Source organism: Gordionus sp. m RMFG-2023, chromosome 5 (assembly GCF_954871325.1).
Source record: "Gordionus sp. m RMFG-2023 chromosome 5, tfGorSpeb1-WG-v2, whole genome shotgun sequence".
Taxonomy (NCBI): Eukaryota; Metazoa; Nematomorpha; class Gordioida; order Chordodea; family Parachordodidae; genus Gordionus; species Gordionus sp. m RMFG-2023.
In genome coordinates, this window is record NC_088779.1 from 9,739,861 (window position 1) to 9,762,897 (window position 23,037).

The following is a 23,037-nucleotide window of genomic DNA, read 5'->3' on the forward strand; positions in this document are numbered from 1 at the left end:
TTTTGCCCGAACAGCTGCGTTTTTATATGATTTATTAAGGTTGGTAGGAAATTTAAGGTTTAAAAGGATCACAAACCTCTCATACATTTGTTTAAAATAGCTAATATAGAATTAATTATGTCACTACGATTTCAGCGTTGGTTATTGCTAGTGGATAGTTTTGATTTGGAATTAAAGTATAGGGGGGGAGGGTGAAAAGTTATGAGTTGGTGATAAGGTATAATTATATCATGGTAGATGATAAAGCTATTGAAGAGGCGTTGATTCGTACATTAGCGTGGGGCTTTAAGGGTACTCCTACTACGTGGAAGGAAATACAAGAATATACTTTGAAAGACAGGGAATTGACTTTGGTAAAATTATGGTTAACAGGTAAAAAAACCTTGGGATGATAAAGGGAATACATACAAAATATAAAGGCAAAATTATTAATAATTGATGATTGTCTAATGAGAGGGAATAAATAAGAGATAGGGTTTTAATGTATGAGGGTCATCATGGAATAGCCAGAATAAAGCAATGGGGAAGGGAATATGTAAGGTGGCCAGGAAATAAATAATTTGGAAAAAGTTGTGAGGTTTGCAATGCCTGGTCCAGCATGCCCCGAAATAAAAAAGGGGTATATGGCCGAAAACTATAGGGCCGTGGAAAGAGCATACTTAGATTTTTTTGAATGGGAGGGATGCATTTATTAAATGGACTGAGTTTGAAGAGGTGCATGATTTAACCACGGGAAGATTATGGTGTCTGATGAAGAACCGGTCTTTGTAAGTGCCTTATTCAAGAATTTTTGTTTCAATAAATATGAGACATGTAACGGCCCCACTTTATTATCTTAGCTCTAATGACCAGGCTGAACGGATGGTAGCGATTATAAAAAATTGGTTGAAGAAAAATAAGGAACGTAAAGCAGAACTGTGGGTAGTGCAGTTGTATTACAACAGTACAGTGGGCAAGGATGGAGTTTCTAACAAAAAAAATGCTGGGAAGAAAAATCAATATGATTTTGGATATGTTAAAACCAGTTGCAACGTGTATGGAAAATGAAAGTAAATATGAGTTGGAATATGTAATAAATCAATTAGTGTGAGTGCGGGGAAATATAGGAAATAAGGTACACTTAAAGTTAGGTTTGATGAAACCAGTGAAACTGTAAGGCATAGAGGAGGGGTATAAAAAGGTAATGGGAAAAATTGGAAATATATATGAGAAATGTAAATAAGCAAAAAAATAAAATAAAGTAACACATGAGTTAATGGTAAATTGTGGTAGAATTCGTTAGAGATATAGTAAAAATAGTAAAAGGAGAAAAGAGGTTAAGAAGTATATTTTGTGGAAAAATAATTATTTATGAAAATCGGTAAAACAAGAAATAGTAAAGATTTAAAAAGAAAAACGAGTTAGTAGTAAAAGCTTTTTTAAAAAAGGGGTTAAATTGATATTTAAATTTAAAAAATATAATGATCACATAACTCAAAATAGTTTCCTATATATATTGACAATTTAATTTAATGTAGTTTATAATAAATTGATCTTTTTAAAGTTAAAATATAAAATTGAACATTCGTTTTTTAAGTAAATTGATTTATAAAATATAAAATATAAAATTTAATATTAGTTTATAAGCAAATTGATTTTTTAAAATATAAAAGTTGTTTTTAACAAAAAGAAAGAAACAATTCTTATTACATTTGAAATATTTTAAGTTACGCCATAAATAGCTTAAGGATGTAAAAAAAACAATTTTTTAAAAAAGTTAAGATAAAATACATGAGTGTCACGGTTTAACATTTCACACTTTTTTTTTTTATTTCTTATTTGCCCTCTGTCTATAATTTTTGTCGTTTGTCATTCTTGCTCGTTAACCCCTTCGTTGATCTTTTTTTTGTTGTACGTTTTATCAATTTAGTTCCACACACAAAAAAAACTAATTTTGTTTTAATATAAGGAAGAGAAAAAAAAAAATTTATTATCAAATCTAATTCATTATAAAATTTTCAAATTTTCTAGGCAACACACTATTTCTAACTGGTCTTTGAACGTTGCGATTCTGATCATTCACTTGTACATTTTGGTTTCTTGGTTTATCACCTCTCCTTCTAAAATTCAATGTATAAGGTGATGCATTATTATTAACATTCGCTTTAAAAACTGTTGCACCATTAGAAGAAGGTTCAACATTAGTTGATCTTTTTTTTATTTGATCCAAGTGTCTTTTTATAATTTTGTTCCCAGCATCTATCTCATACAACGAATTTCCGTTTTTGCGCATTATTGTACCCTTTTCCCAATTATTATCCTTAAAAGTTTTATACCATATGCTGTCTCCTATTTCTATATCCCTATCTATTGATATCTTGCGATTTAGTATATGATCTCTTTCATCCCTCGGTTTTCTTGCACGTGAATCTTTTCGTCTCTTCAGTCATGTTATCGTTTGTTGAATCGATTATCGAACATCATGAAACATCGTTGGTTGAAACGTCGTTAGTTGAATATTGCTTGTTGTTTAGCCTCAGTCATATCTTTTCATTAATTTTTGCTTGTTACCCTTATCATCTAATCATTCGCTTGAACATCATCTTCACACTATATCTCGTTATTTATTATCATTTTTATCATTTTTATCAATGTTTGTAAATATATATTATGATCAATATATCTCAAATAAAATAATTTTGGAATAATTGAAATGATAATGGAATAAATAATTTATCAGAATGTTTCATAAGAATAAGAATCATAATAGAATATTTGGAATTGTTTCATTTTATATAATAATAATTTTTTTTATTTATTATTTAATTATTTTTATTTTTTTAAATTTTACTCCTTTATTTTTCAATTTAAACATTTTTTTTATATCATAATTTCTCTTTAACTTGTTCTTTATAATAAAATTTCTCTTTCTCCTTCAATTTTCAACATATGATCTCCATATCGTACTCCTAATCTCTCTTTCAACATCGCGACATTTAATCACCCTTGTTTTAATTTTCTTTTCCATAGTTTTTTTAAATTTTTTATTAATTATAAAAATTTTTATTTTATTATTTTCTTCAATTTTTATTTCATTATTGTTTTTAATAACTATTATTTCTCCAATTGTTATCAAATGATTTATTTCTTCTAATTTATAAGAATTAATTTCTTTTTTAACATTTGTATTAAGTTACATAATTCAATTTTATTCAAGTTTTTTTTATTATGATATTTATAATTATAATTTTCATACTTTTTATTGTAATATGTACCTTCATAATTTTTACTATCTACTTTTCTATTTTCCTCCATTATATTTACAAAATTACATTGCTCTATTAATTCTTGTATGGTATTAATCATAATCATCCTCGACAATATTCACAAATTTATCTAGTATATTCCCAAAAACTGTTATCCAAGTCCTTCCTAACAGTGCAATCTTATCACTCTGGACTACATAAGCAGTTAAGATTTGACTTTTGTCCTCGAATTTTGCCTTGACTTTGGTAGTTCCTAATACATTTATTGTGTTTCCATCATATCCAGTTAATTTAATATCTGATTTATCTAAGATTTTTACTCCAATCTTTTTCGCGATATGAATCGGTAGAATACTATACCTTGATCCGGTATCAATCTGCATCAAAATAGGCATGTCGTTCAAATATACCGTGACCTTATAAGCATCGTTAGCTGTGTAATTATTATCGGTATCCATATTGTTAATGTCTAAATTGTATAAATTATATTCTTTTCTTTCTAGTTTGTCATTATCATCTTCTTTTATCTCTTCTATATTTACAGTGTTTACTTTATTTGTATATCGTAATTGATTATTGTCGTTGTTATGATATTTACAATTGCACATTTGATTTGTTCCTCGATTTCCAATATTATGATTATCGTTATATCTTTGAATACATCTTGAATCGTTATAATGTCTGTTATATCTGTAATTATAATCATTATTAAATCTATTATTATTATAGTCATTTTTATTATAACTAGCTCTATTATCAAATCTCGAAGAATTATTGTACGATCCTGGATAGTTTGCTCTGACGTTGTAATAATTCGCGTCATAATTCTGATATCTAGGGTTGTAATTATTTCCTTGGTATCTGGGGTTATAACTATTTCCTTGATAAATATTTCTTTGAAAGTCATGGCCTCTTGCTGTCCATCGTTGTCTGTTATCGTAATTAGATTGTAAATTTTGTCTATCGTCGTATCTGACCACCTGTTTGTTTTCTTCAACTTTCATGCCTCTTTGTCTTTCCAAATGTTTTACGCTTGTTTCTTCTTCAGTCTTTTCACTTAAAGAAATGTTTTCAACTTTAGCTATTATATTTTCTTTTAATTCTGTCTTCTCAAAATCATCTCTTAAACTAAAGACTTCTGCTAATGTAATATTCTCTTTCAACGTAATTTTCTGCCTGATACTTCTGCTATTTGATGAAATTTTTACTTTTTCAATGACTCTAATATCGCTTAACGAACATTCATTTTGTAAAATACATAATCTACTTACCCAATTGATGTAACTTTCATTTTTACCTTATACAGCTGCATTGAATAATAACAATTTCGAACTTGTAGATTTCCTCGGATGTAATAACCTAAATTTTTCAATCAATATCGATGGATTGATGAAATCGGTAGGTGAACATATCGATTTGAGCTTGATGTATTCTTCATCTGGTAGTCTTCTTGTGAAGGATCCTGCTTTTCGATATCAGAAATCTGAGCATCGTTGAATATGTCTTCGAAACGACTTAGAAAAACATCGCCATTACCTGTGTATGTTGGAAATTCAATATTAATATTAACGTTATTATTTGAGGTCTGTTTCATAATTTATAATTTACAATATCCTTGAATTTTTCTATTTTATAGTATTGGATTTTATAAAAATTTTAAGAAGTTAATTTATATTTAATATTTTAGAAAATTTTAATTTAGGATACGCTGCCACCATGAAATTTCTAAAGATTTCTAATGGTGCAGACTTCAAGAATATAATTTAAGTCAATTTATTGATATTTAAATATAAAAAATATAATGATCACATAACTCATAATAGTTTCCTATATATATTGACAATTTAATTTAATGTAGTTTATAATAAATTGATCTTTTTAAAGTTAAAATATAAAATTGAACATTTGTTTTTTTAAGTAAATTGATTTATAAAATATAAAATTTAATATTAGTTTATAAGCAAATTGATTTTTTAAAATGTAAAAGTTGTTTTTAACAAAAAGAAAGAAACAATTCTTATTACATTTGAAATATTTTAAGTTACGCCATAAATAGCTTAAGGATGTAAAAAAACAATTTTTTAAAGTTAAGATAAAATACATGAGTGTCACTGTTTAACAGTTTTCATTTATTTTTGTTTACTATCTTAATGTGAGTTGTAAATTTTCAAGTTGAATTTAAAATATGGCAGGCAGACAAGATTCCACAAAGAAAATAAGGTTGTATTCCGTGATATGAAAATTTTTTAAACAAATATAAAAAAATATCTACCTGAATCTGAATCTTTTGTCAGGAAAAAGAAAAATATGCTTTCTCAGAATAAAAATTCTTAGATATAGATACTAGTATCTTATTAAAAATGCCAAAAAGATACTTATGAGATACAAAAAGTTTTTATCTTAGATACAATTATTCGCGGTAGTGCCCAACTCTGACCTTAAAATATTCAAATTTTTTAATAGTAAGGGCCCCAACTTTTGTTTGATAACTTAGATTATATTTATATTTAATCGCTTTAAAATCTTACCGCGTTGAAATTTTTTAAAACTCCTTTAAGTCTTGGGGGGGGCGTCACTGGCTACAATCTCCTAGTGCTCAAGAAAATAATTTAAATTATCTTCAAAATTACCTTTTTTCAGCTAACATTATCCAAATTTACCTTATTTTTAGCTAACATTTTCAAAAATACATTTGGTATAAAAGAACAAAATTTTCAGGGGGTTCTTCAAATTTTCAGGGGGCTTGAGTTACTGCACCTTCCCCCTAGTGACTCTACTTAAAATTGTTAGAAATTTATAATAACCACGATCTATCTTATCACCTAACCAATGATCATTGTTAATGACACATTGAGAAAAGTGAAAAAAGTTACACAAGGGAAATATCTAAAATAATTACTGAACTAATTAAAAAAATATCTAGATCTCACTCCAAGCCATGAAAATATATGATAAGAGGCGAAAAGGCAAATATGAACTAAACTAAAAATTTAATTTATATAGTTTTTAGGTATATTCTATTCACAAAATATTATATTCTATTTTATTTATTATCAAATACCTAATCCCCTGTTAAAGGGTTGTAGTGTAGGTGCTAATTCTTATGTTTCCATAGTTTTACAAATAAATAAAAATACATACCCTTATACAGGTGCGTACGCAGGAATTTAGTCTGGGGAGGGGGGGGGGGATAATAAAATTTTTCAAGAAATATTTTTGTTTTTTAAAAATATCAAGCATAAATTTATTAGGACTAATAACTATTTCTAATACACAATTTTAAATTAATGTGAATTATAAAAAAATTATATGTAAAGAAACACTTAAATGACCTAAAATAGAAATTTGAATTTTTTGAGCCTTTACACAAAAGGTTTCTTAGGAATAATTGCATTTTGTATGTTATATATTTACAATGTAAAATCCAATCTTCGTTGCGATTGAGCTAATTTTTCAATTATCTCATCCTTGTTTGTTGTCAAATGCCTATGAATATTCAAAAGATCCAAACCTTTCAATCTATTTTCAGATGTTGTAATTCTTGGTATGTTTTTCAGAGACCTGCAGGCCCGGCCGCCGGGCCGGACAGTATTTTAATTTTTTTAAATATACCCGGGCCGGGCCCGAAATTTAAAAAAAACCCAAGCCGGGCTGTATTTTTTAAAACAGCCTATATTTGAAATTGTTATTTTAGCTATAAAAATCAAAAATAAATATAATTTATTTTAAAAAAATCCGGGCCGGGCCTGAAAATTTTATTTAAAAAAAAGGTAGGCCGAGCCTGAAATTTTTTTAAAAAGAGCCGAGTCGGGCCTAAAATTTTTTTAAAAAAAAGCCGGGCCGGGCCAATTTTTTAAAAAAACCCAGGCCGGGCTGTAAAATATCTTAAAATCCGGGTCGTGCCCTGCAAATGGTTCTTCTGTAGGCCTATGTTATTCTTCTTAAAAAAGAAAATGTTCTCTCATTAGTTTACTAATGGGAAAAGTTTATAAACCCTTTTAATACATTGGGAATTTAATCTAAAATGTGTTTTAAATAATGCAGAGCATCCATAGCATTTTTTGGGGCTATATCAACCATAGTTACCCTTATAAACATAGTTATTCAGCTAGTAAGGCATCATAAGATACTTTAACATCTTTATAATAAAAATCTAACAAATATTATTTTTTCTATCACCATCTGAAAAAAGTTGGGAAGGCTTTTATGGAAGTAATATTTGCAGATGATAAATTAAAAATTCATTTATTTGGGTTACAAATGTATCTGTATTTAAGATATACTCTTCTACTCATCTTATATTAATGTTTTAACGATGAGCTTGCATTGCTATAAGTCGTGGGAGACAAATATTAAACACATATAGATTTGCTTTTGACTCAACAATAAAATATAAAATATGAAATTCTTCATCAACATTAGCCCTAATTTCCTTGAGTTCTGATAAAATGCTCTCCGCTATTCTAATCTTCTTAATCATGTCAATGTCATGTTTTTGAAAAGTAATACTTAAAATAGTTATATAATTTAATAATACATTCTAATGAGAAATAAAATTTGGAATAAACATTGAATCCAATAATTTTCTTGCTTCTGAGGAAATATTTCTTTCAGGCCATTGTGATATTTCAGTAATAGCAAATAATTGGCTCTTCTAACTCCTTAAAAGCTGTTACTGCTTGATGGCAGAGACTCTATATCGTTGGACTAGGTTACAATTTCTTTTTCCCTGTTGGACAAGAAGTTTCAGAAATAATTATTATTTGACTAGAAATTTGAAAATGGTAGATAAATATTACGCCACTAAAAATTTGGAAATAATAAGTAAATATTACGTCGGAAAACTTGAAATCGAAATTAATTGACAAAATAACTTAGTAGATAAATGTGATAATAAATGTAATTAAATATATATTTAATATGAGATACGAATAAATATTAACAAGTATAAATTAATATAAACAATAATATTTTTGAAAATATATCTGGAATCTGCATTTCTTAACTGGGAGGGGGGAAGTGGGATTTGCCTTCCCCCCTCCCCGCTGCCTACGTCAATGCCCTTATACGAATCCTAATCTTGCTAAACGATAAAATAAATAGATATAATTATATCAACCTTTAAATAATAAATATAACTTTTAATAATAATCTATATTGTTTTATTATTTAATATTAATGTAATTATTTATATTTCTTTAGTTGTTATTCTTATTAATCAACAGAGAATATAAAACTGATTTTTTTATATATAACATTTAACAATTGTAAAAAAATTAAACTGATTACTCTTGATAAATAATTTAATTTAGTATAATAACCCAATTATATTTATAGACATTGAAAATATGATCTATTTATTATAATTCTTTATAACTCATTTTATACAATATTTAATAACCGAGTAAAATATTTTACTAAATTTCACTATCATGAGCATGACATCATGATTTAAATTTTTTTTTAAAACATGCGTTTTTTAATCGTAAAATAAAATGTTTAATTAAATATCACAATTTCATATTTAAAATAATTTTTATATTCTAATCATATGGATTTATGTATTTCTTAAATGATGTCTATTATTAGTGAAAATTTTTCTTTGGAAAGTTTTAGCATCCCTCAAGATATTACAAATAGTGATTCGAGTATACTCATTCCTGCTTTTCCCTTATGTCCTAGAAAGGATAAAAACGATTTATCACCTGATAAATTTATAGGCAGTGGAGCTTTTGGGACAGTTTGGTAAGATTACACAATAAATGTTTTGTATTTTTGAATACGATATTATAAACATGAACAATAAATCAAAATTTGATTTTTTTTATTAAATTAACTACACCCTCATAATCTATTGCATTAACCAGATTTTTTTTTATTATGCAGATAAATCTTAAAACATGCTAAGATAAGATAAATAAATTTTTTTTTTATATAAACATGCATTGGCATAACATAAGGGGGAGGGGGGAACTTAGATATTTTAGTGGATCTTTTGAAACAGTTTGATGAGGGCATATATATATGTTGTTATACTTTATATAAAGTTTACATTTTTAAATAAATTAGCCAGATCCTCCTAATCCATTACATTTATCAGATTTTTTTTATAAAGATAAGGTATCTTAAAAATATATTGAATAAAAAAGATTTTAATTATAAAAAGCATAAAAACAAGTTTTATAAACATGCCTTGGCATTACCAAGGAGATGGGAAGCTTAGATAGCTGAGCTTTTTGAAACATCTTGACATGTATACACAGGAATATGTATTTATAGATACTTATAAATCTATAAAATTTACTGTTTTGATTTTTTTTATAAAATTATTATTTTTTATTATTGTAAAGATAAGGTTTTATCCTTGGAAGGGAAATTTACACAATTTCATAATCATCTAAAATTAATTAAGTAATTTAAAAACTTTTTTTAAAAAAAATAAGATAAGTTAATAACCTTTTAAAATAATTAAAATATTTCAGAAAAAAGCACAATATTTATAATAAAAGCTCAGTATAACTTTACCAGTCTAGTTAAAAGAAGGCTAAGACCTGTGTGCTATTGCTAAAAGGCTTAGTTTGAGCTGATTTTTAAAACAGCTAATTCAATATATTAGCCAGAAAAGAATTACCTAAATCTCAAAATTTTGCTAAAAGATGTCCAAACTTTCATCTCTGAGCAAAATCATTGGCTTGTGTAATATTTTTCTGGATGAAATATTGGGTTAGCCTTTTTAAAGATCAGCTCAAAAGCTGCTTAACAACACTAAACTCACAAATATAAGTTGAAAGCCCCCCTCCCTAGGAAAATCTTGGATAAGTTTATGTAAATATAAATATTTTTGGGAGGAAGGTAAGAAAAAAGTTCAAAATCAATATTTATTTTTTTTGAAATATAAACCAGATCCCATTTTAATTTACATTTTAGAATATTTTTGGATTTTTATATTGGACTGGATCTATAATTTTTATCAATTTTATTATTATAAATTATAGTTTTCATTTTTATATTATTAATGTTATATTGTAAAATTTGAATCAATTCTAGTTCCATTCTAAGACTTTAAATCTTTATATTAGATATTTGGCTCATGTCTGAAGGAAGGGGTAGGTTGGGATATGAAATTTTTAGACACCCCCCAAAAAATTAAAAAATATATGAATTTATTTTTTCCAATTTTTTTTTATTTGAAAAGCTAGTGGCGTCATTAATTTACATCAAGTGACAAAATATCCAAATTGAAGTTATAAAAAAAATAAATTAGTTAAGCATCCAATGACATGAAGCACTCTTAATATAAAATTTAAAACGGAAATCAGCTTGTAGCCATTTTGATTACACATAAGGTATTTATAATTTAAAATTATCTGAGCTGTGTTTATGTTAAAGTGACCTGTAAATGAGTGTTTCATAGAATTGGCACAAGATAGGCAGCTAATTTTTAATGCATAGCCATCTTGTTATGATAACAATACTTTAAAATATTTTATCAAACAACATTATCTAAAGGAGGTGTTTTATAAATTAGTCAATATTTTGGATCGTTTTTTAACTATTTTTTGCAGATCCGATCCTGAGAAAATTTTTGATAGCCGATTTTAAAGTATGATAATTTTGTTTTATGACAAGTTTTGATCTTACATCCATATTCCCAGATGTTTATGTATAAAAAATGTGAATCTGGTGCCAATTGTTAGTAGGGCACATTTTTATAACCATATCTTTCAATATCGGCATTAGAGGTGGGCGCGGGCCATGGATACGCGTGACACGTTGGGACAGCAGGTCAAGCGTGAGTGCGAATAAAATTCAAATGATTAAGTTTGACGGGCCTTCTCAACATTTTTGTCAAGCGTGAGACGTGAACATAAATTTTTCGTGAATTAAGGAAATTTTAATTTTTTAAATGATTATAAATTTGCAATTTTATTATTATAATATATCTTTACTAATTTAATACTTTTTGAAAATGGAATAATTTTTGAAAACAAAATAAATTGCATGCTATAACTTTTTCCTCGTCTTATAAAATTTAATTGAATGAAAAATAATCTAAAATTTAACATCTTGTTCAGCTATGCAAATTTGGTAATAAATTAAATTTAAATGTTTTATTTTCATTTTCAAAAGTCCTAAGTTTTAACAGAGATGAAAAGGTAGATATAACTATGATAGAATAAATTCAAATATTAATAAAGTTTTGATAAATTTAAAAAAAATTAAAAACCATGAATTTTCCGGGTGTGATCAAAATATAGTCTTTCATGAGCGGGCTGGTCGGGTTTAATTTTTTTTAGCAGCAGGCGTGAAAGGGCGTGATTTTTATTTTGGGCCTTAAATAAAAAATTAGGCCCCCGCCCACCTCTAATCGGCTTAGCCCTAAAAATCTTATGTTTACTTTTTATTGCCAACAAAGGTTAATCATTATGGCGAACAGTTGACATTTGTTATTATATTTTTTGTCATTTAAAAATATCCAGTGATCCAAAAAAATTCCCATTCCATATATCCCACGTATCTTGTCATTTTTTGACGGCAAATCAAAAATTCTAATATCTGCCCCCTCCCCACTCATAAATATAAATTACAAATTCGTATTAAGAAATTTAATTTATTGCTTTGTTCTTAATTTCTCGATACAAAGTTTTACTTCCTTGTTAATACAAAACCGAAAAACCGCTGCGATTAGGCAGGGAGGCCTCGCATAAACATACGTTCTTCTAAGGACGGGTCATAGACCAACTTGCAAAATGAATGAATTCTTTGATTCAATTTTTTTTGATGCGGTCTAGAGATGAGGTTATTAAACTATCGAAAAATGCAAAATAATGAAAAAAACATTTTAAAATAAAATTTATTCTTTTTTCAAACTTTTAGAATTTTTAAAATATTCTAGAATTATCTTCTGGACATGTTTTTATATTTAAAAAAGCTTATTTCTTCTTTTTCGATAAAGTTTCAAAAGTTTGCGAATCGAAGTTTTTGATATTTTGGACAGATCCTAAAAAAAAATTTTCATTCAGTAAAACATCAATAAACTAAATACCACTTTATTAGACTTGTTCAATTAGACTTGTTCAAGTCTATATAATTCTTAACTGCCCATAATTATTATGCAATGAAAAGGTAAATGGACCCATATTTTAAAAAACGCTATTTTAAACATTTAATAAATTAAACCATTTTTTAATTCCTAGCACATAATACATCAGATGTTATCCCAATTTCTAGTTTAAACAAAGCTAGAGTTGTACTGGTTCAATTTTCTATCGTTACAGGGTCAGATCAATCAATTTTTTGCTGGCCTCTTAGCCCACTACTACCCTATCTTATAGAAAATAAAAATTATAAAATTTTTTTTCTTAATATAGAGCTATCCGGTGCGCCGGATTTAGTATTCGGCCCATTATCTAGATAATATCAAACATTTTAACGAAAAAGGTCGTCATTAAATTTTATTTCAAAATAATTAACACGGCTCACATATCACATGTAACACTTGCTCAAAAGTAAATTATTTTAAAAATTAATGAACTAATTATTGTATATATGTTAGTCATTTTCAATTATTTTTATTCATCTAAATTTTGCTGCGGTATAATATAAATGTAATTTTTAATATACCGAAAATTCTAATAATTCATCGTATTATTCGATTGAAGCCTGAACGTTTATTTTGGATTTACGGTTTTGTGAGAATATTTTAAAAATTTGTTCTGGGTTGGTTTTCCACAAATTTTTTTTTAGATGGCGCTGCAGCTGACTCGTATATATTTACACTTTAATTAATGAATCGCCAATCTATTAATATATGTATGATTCATTGCTTTTTCAACAAACAATATTTTTTGATTAATTTGAGATTCGTTAAATAGAGTATCGCTCCTAGTCTGGATTTTGAAGGCTCATAACTTCCATACTAGGTGAGCTAGAATCTTAAAGTTCGATTTGGGTAAAATTTACGATTAATAACCTTCAGCTTAGTCGAAAACGTTTCCCATCTATACTATTTAACCAATATACAGAGTTTCTTAATTTTAAGGATGGTGTTTCATAACGCTAACCCTAAATGATCCATGTTCTGTCCGGGTCTAATTAATATTTAAAAAATCACTATTCGTTTTAGGAAATCATGAGTTTTAAAAAAATATATATATATATATATAACAAGCAACCCCTCCCACAACTTACCCTAAATTTTTCTTTTTTAAATTATCGATGAAATCAAAATGTATAAAGATTTTTTTTTTATAAATCAAGGTTATTTAAAATTGTAAAATCCAGTATAACATCTCACACATTTAAATATTGATGCCCTTATTAAATTACCATATCTAAATAATATAATTATAAAATAAAATAAATATTCGCTTAAATTATATTATGTTTCACATTAAAAATAATAATTTTTAAAGGTAAACTAAACTTATACCTTAATGTACTATTATAGTTTGTCAAACATTTTTAAAACAAACAAATATGGTGTTAACTTTTACCATTTTCGTAATGTGTAACTTTATAAAATCGAGTAAAAGAAGACACAGGGATAACTCTATTATATTTATTATCTTATATTATTACAATAGTTAATGTAGATAAATTAAGAAAGATATTAATAACAAAGGCGGGCAGGTGAAAATGAATACAATATCTTTTTTGCGATTTACTATATTTTATATTAAAACCTTCACCATATAAATTTAATTACTTTTTTTTGTTTACATTTTTAAATTTACAAATAAAAAGATTAAAATATAAATGTTAATAAAATCTTCTAAGGTTATATATAAAACCCATATTACGGTTATCATTCAAAAATGGCGGTTAATTTTATGGTCTATCAGAGCTATAGTATAGAATGTTTTTCATAAATTTAAGGCGATCAATATAAGGAGATGGTGTCTGGGTTCGGAGCAAGGAAAAAATTCTAAAAATTGACGTAGAGTTTATTTTTTCTCAATTGTCTTATCGAAATAAAACTATAATTTTTAATTTATCTGTGTTAAGGACAAAAGTGCAAAGCAATTAATTATTTTTACTTCATTTAACTTCATTGTATATGCTTATAATTAATGTTTTTCAATTAATTCGGAGTTTAGAATAAAAATTTAGGCCAGATCTGGTTCGGGCGGGAAAAAAAATTAATTTTACAGGGCTCCAGGTTACCTTCAGAAGTTTTACTTTATAAACATGTCGATATAATTTTAGACATTATATAGAAAAATATTATTTTTTTTAACTTATTTTTAATTTTGAGAAATTGTAATTTTTCAAGACAAACACAGAAAGCAATTCAATCAATTGTAATTTTTGGCATATAAGATCAGACTCGTCTAATTAAGGATAATAATGTTCCACGATACAAAAAAACAAGTTAGAATTATCTAATTTTTTGTTTTACCCATTTCAGGAAAAAAATATTTGCAGAATAGAACTTCTTTTTTTATTTGATAGTTAAAAAAACATGTTTAAAATTGAGCTTGAGTTATTTGATATTGGCGGATCCCTCCCTCCCCCTTCAACATTTGTTTCCTCTAATCTAATCAAAGAGTGGACAGTCATTGATGAGAGATAGATTTAGAAGCCAAAGTCTGAGCATACCTAAGCAAACTTAACTCATAGGTTGATTGCATAAAAAACCCGATATGACGTTGCTTTCCATTAACTTTTGTTAAATAAGATGTTCAATATTAATATTCTAGTTCTATTAATATGGCTGAAAAATTTCGGTTGCATATGATTTGTAAAATCTATTGATTATGACGAGAAAGCCATGATGAAATGAATAACAAGATAAAATCATCAAGAAAATAACGACGACTATTGCGAATGATATAAAAATGAATTAAATTATTAAAAAGTATCTAAATACATAAAAATAGTATATAGGTACCGATACTTTTATAAAAGTGTATCTAGAAACAGATATAGATACCACCTTTTTCGTATCGAGATATTTTAACAACTGAATACATTACAAAAATTATTTTCCAAGGATCGAAAAAATGGAAAATATGATAAGTGAATGATGATATATTGTTTCTATGATACACAATTTTAAAATATATTTTTTATAGGTAATAATGGCGATTTAAAATATTCGGCCTTGTCTGAGTATTAAAAGCCCCCCTTCCCCCGGGTATATTTATAAAAAAAATACGGTCCCCGGCCGGGCATAGGACCTGGCCTGCAAGTTTCTGATATATATCCAAATTCCAATCATATATTATGTAATGCTGAGAAAAATATTAAAGATATGAGAACATTGTATATTTTTTTAAAGGATATTTCATTGCTAGTTGTTATACTGATTTATTAGACCCCAATAAATTAAATATCAGCAATGGGCGGGTGGGTTAAAAAATATTAAATATTTGGTGGTTGGTTAAAATTATTTTTGCAACAATGGGTTATACAGATGAATTTAAAATATTTTTTCTGGCGAAATGAACAGAAAGGAGCTTACAATTATTAAAAAATATTTTTTTTTACAAAATATTACATTAAAAGAAAATAAATCAAGAGCTAAACCAATTAATTATATTAAAAAATGAACAGGCGGTTAATTTTTTAATAATCTTAGGCGGGCTAGAGGGTTCAAATTTTTTTAAATTGGGCTAGCTGACTTTCCAGTTAAAACCTACTTTTGCAGACCACTAGTATAAATTTTTAATTTTAATTACAAAAGATGCCGTAATATTATGCGTTAAGGTACTAAAAAATGTATATTGTAATTCAATTTTATGCTTATTCATATTCCATCAGTTAAAATTTTCTATTTCTTTTTTTAGACTATTTACACACCTGGTTATTCCCTACAAACCATTTGAAATTCTATTTTGAATCATATCCTTCCATTTGTAATCAAGAAATTAAGTTTTTTAAAAATTTGCTTAAAAATATTTTAAAATTATATTGTAATTTTATATAATTATAATTATCTTAACTGATATATAAAAAAATTGCTTATTTTTTTAAATTTAATTTTTCTCATCCTATTATAGTAAATATAAAATCTTTGATTTTGAAAATAAGAGATAATATTGCACTGCATGCACGCATGTTTTTATTCATGAGTAATAGAATAGATATTTAATAATTATATTATGTTAATATGGGAAAGTATCTTTCTTGGTTAAATCAACATTAATTATATAACATGGGAGTTAATATTGTTTTTTAAAAAAAACGGTATTTATTAGGAATTTGCCATTTATGAAATAGTTAGATGGCATTTTCATCACAATGTTAAAATATTATATATATTTTAAAGATATTTAGTTATATTTTTTTGACGAAAGTCAGTAATAATAGCCTGTTTTCGATAACTATTAAAAATGTGTCTGTAAACCAGAATATCCGAATTCGAGTTCAGAAATTAAAATTGTTTGGTTAGCATTTTGACTCCACAGACTAAACAGAGACTGATTTATTGGCAACCCATCGAACCCGTCGTAATATAGACTGGGGTGGGTTCGACCTCTTTTAGAAAATCGGGTTTCGATTAAGTTCATGTAACCAATTCCCGCTAAGAGTTTAAAATTCCTGAACCCAAATTCGCTAGAACCCTGCTTTAAACAATTTAAACAGACATGAATGTCCTAGCAAGTATTCGCATATTTTTTACGCGCACTGATTAAAAACACATTGTTTTTATAAGCCATTTTTTATTGCCTAAGAAGACGTAGCAATATATTTAAAACCCAAATTATATAAAATTTAACTTCTATGCCACCTGGATGACAGTTTGTTATCTAAATTCTAATTAATTAATAATATGCTGTAAATGTGACATTAAGAAAGGTACGCGTTCCATTTTAAAACGAATCACTTTACGATTAGTGGGTTGTTAGTCGTAAGTAACTCATTATCTTCGATTTTGAATAAATTGCTTTCCCCATGATGGCGTTGAATCAAATTTTTTTAAAAAAATATATAAATTATTTTAAAAACAATAATTGGAAATATATTTTTTTAATCTATAATTCTGGGAATTGTTTTTATATTTACACAAATTTTTTTTTTTACAATATGGAGATTTGTTATTAGCCAGTGCAGTAGTTATGGTTAACAAAAAAAACGATTAAGTCAATATTTTAGCCAGAAATATTACTCAAGCCTCGAGTTTGCCAAAGAGGGGTTATCGCAAATAGGCTCATTCGGAAACTAATGCGAATTGAGTAATATTGAATAATCTAATATTCGTTTCATACTAATTTTTGCAAGATTTAATTGCTTATAATAAAAAAAAAGAATTATATAAATTTCGTCATATTTATTTTATTGTTATTAGTATATAAAATATAATATATAACATAGAATTTTTTTTTATTAATATTAATTATTTTATTTATATATTGTTTTATCTCAAAAAATTTTAAATATGTCCCTTAAGAATAAGATATTTTCTAACATACTCAGGTGAATGAAATTATGTTATTGACTTTCTATCCCAAAAAAGAAATTTTATTTTTAAAAAGCTTTCTAATTACTATATTGTAAGTTAACACATTTATTTTATATTGATAGGTAAATTCCCCTTCCATTTTTTGCTTATTTATAGTGCGAATTTCGTTGTTGTTAACCTTTAATATATATTTTTTTAAATGTAACGAAAATTAAATTTTTTTAAAAAAATTTATAATTGCCATTGTCATCTTTTTTCCATTACCATGTATAATATAATAAATAATGAGTAAAATATTACCTTTTATTTATAACAATACCCTACACATTTGTTTCATATTTTTTTTAAAATATATTTTAGTTAGAAATTGAATATTATTTTCTATTTTATAATTTGAGAACATTAATTCGCACCTGGTTACACTAAGAACTTTAACTCTTATTTATGATTTTACTTACCCCCTCCTCCTAATATATATTTTTTGTTAGTAAGTTAAAAAATATGAACATAATTCCTAAAATTCACTGTAACCGCGGGACTTAAAATTATCAAATAAAATGCAATGGCCGGGACTCTCCCCCTTATTTTGCCTGATTTTCACATATTATAAAATAAACTTTTAAAAGAAATTAGGTGGGAAATATTTCATTTTCATATCTGATTTCATAATAAATGTAGAATAAGCATCATTTAAATTATCTAAGTTATTGCCGAATATTTAAATTTAATGAATAGCATTAAAATAAATATTTTGAGATATATTAGCTAATTCCATTTATCAAACAATCGGGCCAACTATTCTACAAGATTTTTTTTAACCATCGCTCGCGAATTTTATTTTTATTCAGATTTCTAATACAATTTCTTCCCGCGCATATAAATTTAGAGTAGCGATCAATTTTCAACAATTGAGTTTTGACACTGAATAATACATTTATGACCTTGGAGATAGCCTCAGTATCCTCTTATAACTTAGTTAAAATTTCCGATAACAGCTCAACTCAAGGAGTGTTCAAATGAAGGACATTTTTTAATTATATGAAATAAGTGCCAAAACTACCATTAGTTTGTTCTTCGATACATTAGCGGTAAGCTGCGTCCTATCTCGTCATCTCTCTTTATTGGGAATAAAAAGAAGGAAAATATATTAATAAAAATTGGAATAAGTGCCCATTCCCATTTACGCGTATTTTAAAGATATCCTCTACCTTATGTCAAAATCTATTATTAAAAAAATTTACAAAATGATATCCAGGCTGCTTTTCTTAAGAACATAAATAAGTCAGGGCGCAACCTTAGGATTTTTCTAAAGGCCCTCCTTATAAACGTTTTTTCCTATCGCTATAAATTTATAATATAGAATGAATTCTTTTTTACTCCTATACTTGGAGGAATAGGGCTAATTCTCAATAGACTTCAATTCAGAAAAGCATTAGGACACCTTTTTTTTCTTTTTTTAATATATAGATTTTGACTTACACTTAAAGATTTACTATTTCTTGTATATATTTTTTTATTTTAAAAACCACATTCTATTTATCTAACGAACTAGGGTCCAGTTTTAATTTCCATTTTTTGATATTTTACCTCTATCAATTTAAAATAATAAATAATGGTTAACTTTTAAAATAGTAATGGTATATATAACTGTATCGACGAGAAGTTTTAGATTTGTTTTTTAAATATTATTATATACACTGATTTCCAACCCATCCCTCAATGTGCGCGCATCATGGTAACCACTTCCTTATTTTGATCCCCCTTTTAAAGTCGGTCCATGTTAAATTCCAAATTAAAAATGCTTATCGTTGATCAAAACTTTAATATTGTTCAAATATAAATATCACAAACCCGCATAGGTACCAATTTCACCGTCCGGCTCAGGATACACCTGTTGGACTTTAATCCGGGCCTTCAAGTCATAAATTTTATAGCTTTTTTAGTTGTCCTTATATTGTAAAAGGACATTATGTGAACTTTAAAAAAAAACGCTATAAACCAAATAAAGTATTTTATAATTTTGATGACGTGGTATATGATATGAACTTATAAAAAAATTTTTAAATGGTATTTAAAAAAGTCATTTTAAGCTATTATATGGTATGCAATATAATAATGATTGATTGAGATATTAAAAAAGGTACATAAATTTTTCAAATTTTATTTGTAAAAAAGATATGAAATTTTTTGTTTTGTGGTTTATAAGCATTAAAATATTATTTAAGAAAAAATTATATTATAATTTCCTTTTTTTGGCTAATGGGGCAAAATGAACTCGACAAAAATATCCCAATTTTTATCCAACCGAGCTTGGCGATTTTCGCAAAAATTCTTACCAAGTCGGGCTTTTCAGATCTCTAGTCTATGGTTTTTTTCGATTACCATTATGAATATATGATATTTACTCCTGGAACGTATTATTTAATGTAAAAAATTTATAACCGAAAAAGAAAGACCTTCCCTTATAATAAGTCAATAATTTTTGGGACATCATTTACATACCAAAGAAAATTGAATGCTTATCTAAATTTTAATTTTTATATGGTCACATCAAGATGAAGGCAAATCCATCATAATATTGATTATATTTATATATATATTATAAAAAAATCAAGGTCCGTTACTGATCCTAGAAACAGCCAAAAAATTGCTCTCAAGAAACTGTCGAACGTTTTTCAAAATTATATATCCGCTTTGAGGACTTTCAGGGAAATTAAAATGCTCAATACCCTTAAACACGAAAATGTAAAAAAAATTAAAAAAATTTTACCCGATCAAGGTTGGGCATTAATTTGATGACTACTATACCTAGGGTACTACAGCTATAACCATTTTTTTGATAGCTATGGCTTAACGTTTCCTAAATAATTATAATTATAAATGATGCATACCATCACCGATGATTCCATTCTTGAAATTTTTATAAAACCTATATAGTCTCCTCTTTATACACAATCGTAGTATATTAAGTTCTCAATAAATATTGAAAAACGGTAAATAGCCTTGGATAATTATCTTAATAGTCAATACGTTAATAGTAAAAAAAAAATTATACTAGTAATTGTAGCATCTGTCAATTCGTAATTGACATTTATGGACATTTGAAAATATATAATTTTTCTTTTCGGAAAAAAAAATAATTTTTTTTTACGATCACGGTTTTTCATTTGTCTAAATAAATTGCTCTCGTGGATTACTAATTTTTCAATATACGGATTTTTATTTAATGGAATTATATATATATAAATAAATTAAAGGATGCTGCAATGAATAGAAATATTACTTGTTTTTAACAGTTGGATTAAAATAAAGGATGTTAGAAAAAATATGAATTATTATTTGTTTAGAGTAAATCAGATTTGGACACAACTCAAATAAATGAACTGAGTATATAAAACCTCTTAAATAATATAAATTTATTAAACTAACGCTAGTGTTTCAAAAAGTTCCTTAGCTAAAAACTCTTTTTTAAAAGTAATTTGTAATCAATTTTTGTTTACTGAATACCATTCTTGCTCCTGGAAGATTATTAGGAAAATATATTAAATACAATAACGCTATTGAATGTGATCATTTTGATATTTGATTTAAATTAAAAAAAAATTATTTATATAATCTATATTATACTTAAAATATATAATGCAGAAGGACTAATTGTAGGACAAAAAAGGCACCGAACAAAAATACCCCAATTTATTTATATATCTCATAAAAAATTGAGTAGCCCTAACAATAAAATATCTATTTCTAGATTTTATAATATTTTATGAAAATTGTGGTATTTCTGTCCCGGATTCTTTTTCCTCAGGACATTTTTGCGTTTAATTATTATAATGATTCTTATATCTGGGCAGGAAAAAATATATTATAACTTATAAAAGATATAATATAGTTAATTTTGTCTTACTAAATCGATTACAGATATTATCAGCGCAGGAATTTTTACTCCCTTCACGACTCGAATATTTTCAGGAAATGTAAGTTTAAAAAAAATTTATATTACCTATGTTAAACGTTATTAAAGACTAGAGCTTGATTATATAAACCCCCATATGGCCTAGTAGAGTTTGAGGGGTGTTTATATTATAAAATCTATTAAATCAAAAAAATATTTCGTAATACATTATAGTAAGTCAACCTTAATTTGGGCACTAAATAACAGCTAAAATCCAAATTTTAGCCAAAAAAAATATATTTTTAGCCTTAAAATTTGTTCAAAAGAGGGCTAAACTTTTCTGCCATCGATATGCGAAATTTTGAGCGCTTTAGTAATATTTTTTGATAGGGATGTACCGATACCACTTTTTGGAGGCCGATCCGATCCGATATTTCAGATATTAAATTGATATCAGCCGATAACCGATCCGATATCATATCTAATTTTGTATTCTGCAAAGATACCGGGTTTAATTTTTAATATACTTTTTATCAGTACAACATCTATAATTTTACTATACCATAACATATGTCATTTAAATATATTATAATGGTCAGTTATAGTTTATATTCAATTCAATTGCTATTATTTATATAATAAGTAATAACATTAATCTATTTACATAATTAGTAATAAAAAAATATATTATGAAATTTGAAATTAATATTTAAAATTAATATATCGAAGATTTCTTTTTATATCAGAGATATGTCGGCGGTGATGGGGACTGTTAATATCACTAGCATCACTAAAAACAGATACTGAAGAGATTAATGAACACTTTTTTAAACAGAATGCGAAAAAAAATAACTATATTGCAGAATGTTTATTAACTAATTATTTCTATTAAAAAAATTAAACATAAAAATGTATTTCGATTTTATTTATAAAAATAAATGGTTTTTTAGATATAATTTTTTTTAAATTTTGTTAAAAGCGCCATTTTATATCGGATCGGAAAATTTTATAATATTTGCCGATAACCGATATTTTAAAATGAGCGAAATATCGGCCCGATCCGATATAAAATATCGGTACATCCCTATTTTTTGGCTAAAATCTTGATTTTACCGTTTTAAAACCCACCTAATTGAGATTTCGACAATACTAGTCATGTTTAACACTTGCCAAAATTATAAATGTTTTTAAAATCTTATTTTTTAGATATATACTCATGGAATTAATGCAAACCGATTTACACAAAATTATGAGTTCATCCCAAATTTTAACTATAAACCACATCAAGCTTTTTCTTTATCAAATATTGAGAGGTTATAATTTTTGAAAATTATATATTTTTAAACATTTCATTTTTTTTCTTTCTTTCAAAAACTAATATAGGTTTAAAATATTTACATTCTGTCAAAATTATGCATAGAGACATAAAGCCTGGTAATTTATTAGTTAATTCCAATTGTTTACTCAAAGTATTACTATTTATTTATTTA

The 23,037-nt window shown here is 26.3% G+C and overlaps 1 protein-coding gene across 2 annotated transcripts in view; it reads left to right on the top strand.

Annotated features, from left to right (window-relative positions):
• Positions 1-23,037, top strand: part of LOC135929916 (serine/threonine-protein kinase NLK2-like) — a 35,115-nt gene that overhangs the window by 7,628 nt on the left and 4,450 nt on the right. The window contains exons 1-5 of one of the 2 annotated variants that reach the window (XM_065466662.1): positions 8,858-8,990; positions 20,268-20,397; positions 21,574-21,629; positions 22,754-22,860; positions 22,931-23,016. In XM_065466662.1, coding sequence (XP_065322734.1) covers positions 20,371-20,397; positions 21,574-21,629; positions 22,754-22,860; positions 22,931-23,016 — 276 coding nt within the window. In that variant the 5' untranslated portion in view covers positions 8,858-8,990; positions 20,268-20,370. Of the gene's footprint in view, positions 1-8,857; positions 8,991-20,267; positions 20,398-21,573; positions 21,630-22,753; positions 22,861-22,930; positions 23,017-23,037 lie in introns of those variants that run through there. The other variant, XM_065466661.1, reaches the window with a different exon arrangement.